Consider the following 7618-nt stretch of genomic DNA (forward strand, 5'->3'; position numbering starts at 1 on the left):
ATGTTAACTATCTAATACTATATTTACACTTATTCTACTTGTAATTTGGTGCACCGTGTGTTAATTTTTTAGTTCCATATATCGTTTAAAAGAACCATTTAATAATTTGTGTCAAAGTAAAATATATAACATCTATAATGCAATATCTAAGAGCACCTCAATGGTGAATCTAATATGAATTTTTTAAATGAAGAGACGAAATTGTGAAACAAAAATTGTATCTGATATTCTTAAGTTACCACAATTTATTGAAGAATTTTTATTACACTCTTGTTTGATTTAATTTGTGTTCAAGAAAAAATAAGTCTTAAAATGTTGCTTAACGAAGAATGCTGATTTAATTTGAGCGTCTATGTGGCGGACTCCAATCATAAAGCTAAGTCTAAATTGAGTTTGTGCTTCAAAAAATATGGGACGGAACAACCACTGGAGCTTGCTAATTCAATATATATGAAAAAAAAAAACATTTTTGATTTAATTATTTCATTATTTATTGGATTATTTTTAACAAAATTTATTATATCATTCTTGATGCGTGTCATTAGGATACCCTATCCACGCAATCTCAGCAATATATAAAACTGACATTTGAGACCATCCACGCAAAACGATCCTAATTTTTTATTGAGTGACAAAGCAATAGTACACTATTCAACAGGGTGACGATGCACAATATATTAAAAGTAGTGATTCTCACTGATTTATAATTTTAAATTGAAATAATATCCACTTTAGGATAGTGGTGGGAACACTTCCTCTTTTTTAACAGAACAGTGTGTTTGTAATGACCACTCATATTTTTTTTTAGTGATAAATGGTTAATATATTATATGTTATAGGGTTAAGTAATAATTTGGTATGTATATTATTTATTATATGTTAATATTTAACTTCTTTATCACTTCATTTTTTGTCTTCCTAATTTCAACCATTAAGTCAACTAAATGATCACTCATATAATCATAATATTCAAAGGGTTTGCTATGGGGTGTAGTCTTGTCAAAATGATTTACTTGTTGCATTTTTTGCCGACATTAAATTCTTCTATACTATATAAGATCATTTTTCACTTCCAGTTTGAGCCTAAAGCTATACCTTTCGATAGCGTCTTCCTATCCAAATGAAAACAGCACAAATCAATCTAAAAAAATTGAAGATTGCCTGAAAGTCTCAATTATAAGAATTTTTTTGAATATTCTTTGTATCATTTATAAGGAAAAATCATGATTTTTAAAGATTTATTTAATATTTAAATATTTTTTATTTAATATTTGTCTTTTAAATATTAGTAAATATCTTTAATGTTTCAAACTTTTTTTATAAAAGTATATTTATAAAAATATTTAAAAAGTAATAATAAAAAATAAGTCTATTAATATTGATATATTTTTTTTTTAATTTCTTCTGATAATTGAGGCCTAATGGACTATTAATTTTTTTTTATCTCTCATTGTGAAAAAAAAAAACATTTACATTGTATTGTATTTCAGAATGTCCGAATCAAATTATATTGATATTAAAAACTACCATGATAAGTGATATTCAACCATATTTTTTCTAATCAACTACATCAATTGTTATGCAAAAATAATTACTTAAGAAAAACATAAAGGTCCATTGAACTTGTAACTAAATACTAATTAAAAATAAAAGACTGAAATTGAGTTATATACGGTCAGTCCAACATTTCCTTACCGATAAATCATATGGTTCTGTTAATATTATTCATAGTAAGAATACTTACTAACTAATTAATGGTTAACTACTCTTACTCCTTACTCCAGGAATTCAAACACAAGGAATAAATCCACAATACCCCGTAAAGAGAACATATATTATCATAATAAAGATAAATTATAGGTAAAATTTAATTCTAACTAATAAATACATCTTACGTATAAATTTAGTTAGAGTTGTGTGCATTTATTATCATCACATTTACAGACAAAATAGAAAAAGAAAATATATAAATAGATAATAGAAAAAACATATAATTATAAAATATGCAAAACCCTTGAATTCATTGTTCAATTTTGGCTAAAACCGATAAAACTTATTTTAGAATTTTGTAAGAGTATTTAAATATTTTATTTAAAGAGTGTGTTTGTATTGGTGTTGAATTATTTTGAGAGAAATTTACATACTGTTACAATTTTCATTAATATTATTCTCTTGTCGTGATTTTTTTTTTAGTTTAAAATTTTTGCACGTTACAAAAAAAAAACATATTGTGAAGTAGAGGGGAGTGTCGAAAACATCTAATACAAAAGAGTTTTTGTTAAGATTTGATAAGCCACACTTGAACTTAACATCTACATTACTCTGCATGTTGGCACGTTGATTTTTTCAATTAAAATTTTATAGATTTTCTTAATCATTTTAGATAATTCAAATAAAAAACTATATATTGATTTTCGTTAATTAATTGCCTAATGAAAATTGATAAGGGATTCTATAGTTTGCACTTCGAATTGATACTATAATTTTTTTGTTTATTTAAGAAGAATAGTTTCTTAGGATCAATCTATTATAATATTTTTAAAGTGATAATTTAAAAAAAAAAATTACGTTTGTTACAGCTTTTGAATAAAATTAGAATCTAAAACAAACATAAAAGTTATTTAAAATGAGAAACTATTTTAAATAGGTTCTCATAATTAAGAATAATTTTTTATAGTTAATTTAAAAAAAAATTATTTTGACTACATTAAACAAATATAAAATAAAAAAATAAATCTAACAAATAAATTTTAAATTATTAAATATCAAAACATTTATTTTATAATCCATAACAATAATTATTATTTTAGATAAAAAAGAGAAAAGAAAATCATATATAAAAATGATTTTTTATTCAAAAGTTCATAAAAATGCTGTATTATTGATTTTTTTTCTTCATTCAAAATGTCTATGTCCCCCTTTTGTTCCAAAAAAATGTGACAAGGCTACATATAACATAGGATTTGTGCACGTACGGAAATACTAAAGAAAAGTTCTTTTTTTTTCTCCTAAGATTTTTGTGGCAGAGAATAGTTTACAACAAGAAGCTCACTCTCCATTCATTCAATCTTCTACTTCTGAAAAATGTTTCCATAAATTCAGTGCTTATCCGTTTTTCATTTTAATGGAATCAATTATGATCATGCGACTTTTCTTAACAGATGTTACCATCCTATTGTTGAATTTATGTTCAAACATTATCATATCAAAAATTCAAGTATTATAAAATCAGTGTGCCAACCAAAACCACTCTCCCCAACATGTGAATCCCCACAAACAATTTTTAATTGAATAATAAAAAATAATAAAATAGTATAGAGCTTCCCCACCACCATATCAAATACTCCTCTCCTCTTTAATTTCCAGAACTTTCCTATCTAAGAACCCACTGTCTCTTTCATCCACTTGCTATTCGTGGAAAGGATTTTTCAATAAAATAACATAATATTGCTTCCAAGATGTCTAGAATGTTCTTAATAATACACCTCTTGGTATTATTTTTTTTACTCTCTCTTCCTATATAAACCTTCATAACACTTCTTCTATAGCTTTCTTCTAATATAGGTAAGACAACTCATCAAAATTATTTTTTCAACTTCCTTAACGACTTTCCAAACTCCCCAACATACTTAAAAAACCCATATTTCCAATGCAAAATTTGTTCTTCCTACTTGTTTCACTTATCAATTTCATTAAATCAAATCCACTCCCTTACAATTGCACTTCTTTTAAATTCCTCCTCTTATTTCATTAAATCAAATCCTTTTTTTTTTAACTAAAATTAATAGGACTCCATTGTTTTCGAGCAACCCTTAAAATGAACTATTTGTATCCAGTGAAAGAAGAGTATTTGGAAGTTGAAGGAGGAAGTGATGAGGGAACAATGGTTGCTATTCCTAGGCCAATGGAGGGGTTACATGAAGTGGGACCACCACCATTTCTAACCAAGACTTTTGATGCTGTGGAGGACCCCACAACTTGTCACATAGTTTCATGGAGCAGAGGAGGTTCTAGCTTTGTTGTTTGGGATCCAAATGCTTTCTCAAGAGACCTTCTTCCTAGATACTTCAAACACAACAATTTCTCGAGTTTTGTTAGACAACTAAACACTTATGTAAGTATATTCTTAAATCTTATGTAAGATTAACATTTCACTTGCATAAGCAATATCTAACCCAATTAAGTAACTAACACCATCTTTTCTTTAATCCCAGAATAAAATTTTGATATTAACCTTAATTAAGATACACAAGAAAACTTAGGCTCTATTAAGATTGGATCATTTGGCATTACTTGTATATTAATTTTGTTTTTCAATATTTGACATTTTTTATGTTAAACATTAATTTTTTTTAATGTAAATTTTTAGCCTTTCAAAAAACAATATCCACTATAAATATTAAAAAATTAAATTAAATTATTATTTTTACAGAATTTCTAATTATAGTAAAATGAATTATTACTGTAGTAATCTTTTGCACAGTAAAAATAGTGTAAATATTCTATTAAACTAGGCAGATTATTTCATCGTCAAGTTGTTTTATAAATATTTTAAAATTTAATAAAATTTAATGTCACGCGTCTTGTTTTATAGTTTCTGGATTTATCTTCCTACCTGCTCAAGTTGGTGATGTAGAAGTTTGAAGTCACATTAATTCATTGATTGCTTTTGGATAAGCATCATGTTTTTACTATTGTACCATTACCTGTTGATGAAGCTACAGCACAATTCCTTCATTTATATCATTGTGTTCAGTTTTTTATATTTGGTATCCGATGTGGGACTGAATATATTATTCTACAGGGATTTAGAAAAATTGATCCTGATAGGTGGGAATTTGCAAATGAAGGATTTCTAAGAGGGCATAAACAACTTTTAGCAAACATAAAGAGAAGGAGACAAATTTCACAACCTAGTACTTCTCAACAATCATCACAAGGTCATTGTGTTGAAGTTGGAAATTTCGGTTTAGACGAAGAAATCGATCATTTGAGACGCGACAAACAAGTGTTGATGATGGAACTTGTGAAGCTTAGACAGCAACAACAGAACACAAGATCTTATCTACAAGCAATGGAAGAAAGACTACGTGGAATAGAAATCAAACAGCAACAAATGATGGCTTTTCTAGCTAGAGCTATGAAAAATCCAGCTTTTATTCAGCAACTAGTTCAACAGAAGGAAAAGAGGAAAGAGATTGAAGAAGCTATTACTAAGAAGAGGAGAAGACCAATTGAGTATGGAACAAGTTATGTTGGAGAATCAAGCATTGGTGGTGAATATGGAAGGAATTGTGTTAAATTTGGATTTGAAGTTTCAGAGTTGGAAGTTTTGGCAATGGAAATGCAGGGTCTTGGAAAGGGTAGGAGAGAAATTGAGGAAGAGAATGAGGTATGTGAAACTCATGAGAAATTGGAGAAAGAACTTGATGAAGGGTTTTGGGAAGAACTTTTTAGTGAGAAATTTGAAAGTGAATTAGATATTTTAACTTCTCAAGGAGACGATGAAGATGTTAATGTGTTGGCCGAACGATTTGATTATTTGGGTTCGAGTCCCAAATGAAATTTGATCTCTCTATTAGTGTCTGAAATATAAATTGGACACTAAAAAGAAATTTGAATTTGTAGTAGCATCATCTGGGTTGCCACGGGAGATCATTTCAATTATTGTGTTTCTAACCCCCTATCATATATGTCCTTTTCTAGTAACAGCTTCCAATTTCAATTTCTCATATTTCATATTTCTCTATCTTTGATTAGGTAGGTTTTGCAGCTGATGCTTGGACAAGAACCTGTGGTAGTTCATAGGAGATGATTATTTTCTCAAGGTTCAGTATTCTGTTAATTGTTTTTTAAAAAGAAAAAAAAAATGTATTTTGTTAATTCATCATTTCATTTTACCCACTCAAAATTAAAAAATTAAAAAACAAAAAAAACAAAAAAAAATCCATGTAAAAAATTTAATGCATCCTTTAAACCAAGATATGGCCTCTTATTGTGTTAATCATGTTACCTTAACATAAATGTAGATGAATCAGAAGATGTAGAATGGATACGATGTAGCTGATGTTCAGGAATCATAACTGAATCTTGCTTTTTGAATGAAGATCCTCTTGGTGGTTATAACCTTGTCGGTTTGATATTTTTCATCCCTTTATGCTTTTATAATTCTTTGTACTTTGTCCATGTGGCATGTGGTCAGAAATAAAAAACGAGGTGAGATAAATAAAATAAAACGAGGCCTCCATCAAACGAATTTCATGATGTTACATATGTAGTGTTTTTGTTAGGTAACTTTGTGTTCAAGATTCCTTTCTCATTTCAAAAACATATAACAAATTTAAATTTGGGGGATCTAAGTGAAACGTGTCAAAGTTTAGAGCATGACCAAATAATGAAACGTGTCAAAGTTTGTAGGGGATTCAGTTGCTAATTTTATACACCTAATAATATTAAGTAATTATATACATCTAATGATATGCATATAATATTTAGTATTTAGAATATCTTGTTTCAACAATATTTGTTAGCGTAAAAAGGTATTGCATTAATTCTTCAAGTGACACATGTAATGGGAGAGAGATAGACGCTATATAATTGAAATGTTAATTAAAAAAATCCTATAGAACCTATAGATTTTGGATAGATATTTTGATTGTATTTTTTTAAAACATTGAATAAAGAGCATTTCAAGTTTACGCAATATCAAAATTTTATGTTTATTTTATCGAGTTCGAAATTTTATAAATTTATATCTATAAAATTATTCTTTTTGGAGTCAACATTGTATCTTGTGTCTTATACATCTAAGAAAAATAAATAATTAATATTAATAATTTATCTGTGATATAATAGTAAATTCACATGAAAAAAATCATTTACGATTGGTTCATTTTATTAACTTATATATTGAGCCTCTTCAATCTTTATTCCTAGATTCATCTCTACTGGAAGATGAAATAGGAAGATGAAAGATAATCAATGGGAGATTAATATTATAGTTTTTAATAAAATAAAATAAAAAGAAAAAGTACTAATTCTGAATGGATAATTTTTTTAAAAAAAAACTTTATTTTATTTACTTATTTATTTATGTCTCTCGCTTAGTGTACGGTTTGCATGATTTTTCTTGTTGTCAAGAGTACATAAAGATATATTACCTTGTAAAAGTAAAGATAAGACTTTAAGTTTTCTTTTCTTGTTGTCAAGAGTATATATTTTCTTCCATCCACTTTTTCATCTAATGAAAAAGTAAAGATAAGACTTTAAGTTTTCTTTTTCTTTTGATATTTTCGCCATGGAAATAATATACAAAATCCACTTGTAATCTCTTCTCCTCTATTTTTTACACATTTTCTTTCATCCTATTTTCTGGTCTCAAACAAGTATAAGGCATTGCAGCAAGGCCGTGTAAACATTAAGGTCGTTAAGGCCTTCACCTTAGGCCCTTAGATGTTGTTTTTTTTTTCTTCAAAAGATGTCTAGGTCTCGCAATCGCACTTTTTGGATGGTTGCGTAAGGTCAATGTTGTAATAGAGATTTTTGCTTGCACATGTCAATCAAGATAACTTGTGCTGACTATATAGCTGAGACCCAACATATGTATAGGGCATAAAGT

At 27.6% G+C, this 7618-nt stretch overlaps 1 protein-coding gene across 2 annotated transcripts; it reads left to right on the forward strand.

The window, feature by feature from the left end:
- The first annotated feature begins 3355 nt into the window (after window positions 1–3355).
- HSFA6B (heat stress transcription factor A-6b) lies at window positions 3356–5890 on the forward strand. Of its 2 annotated transcripts, XM_004493668.4 has the most exons (3): window positions 3356–4114; window positions 4805–5392; window positions 5761–5890. In XM_004493668.4, exons 1-3 carry the CDS (start codon window positions 3818–3820, stop codon window positions 5806–5808), a joined length of 933 nt encoding a protein of 310 aa, XP_004493725.1. In that variant the 5' UTR covers window positions 3356–3817; the 3' UTR covers window positions 5809–5890. The 2 variants fall into 2 exon arrangements, with proteins under 2 accessions (XP_004493725.1, XP_073222021.1); XM_073365920.1 differs by having other exon boundaries at window positions 3384–4114; window positions 4805–5890.
- The last annotated feature ends 1728 nt before the right edge of the window (window positions 5891–7618 follow it).

This window comes from Cicer arietinum, chromosome 3 (assembly GCF_000331145.2).
Source record: "Cicer arietinum cultivar CDC Frontier isolate Library 1 chromosome 3, Cicar.CDCFrontier_v2.0, whole genome shotgun sequence".
NCBI classification, from domain to species: domain Eukaryota; kingdom Viridiplantae; phylum Streptophyta; class Magnoliopsida; order Fabales; family Fabaceae; genus Cicer; species Cicer arietinum.

Coding starts and splice junctions, on each gene's coding strand:
- HSFA6B (XM_073365920.1), top strand. CDS start 3,818: ATGAACTATTTGTATCCAGTGAAAGAAGAGTATTTGGAAGTTGAAGGA. Junction 4,115..4,804: donor TTAGACAACTAAACACTTAT/GTAAGTATATTC, acceptor ATTATTCTACAG/GGATTTAGAAAAATTGATCC.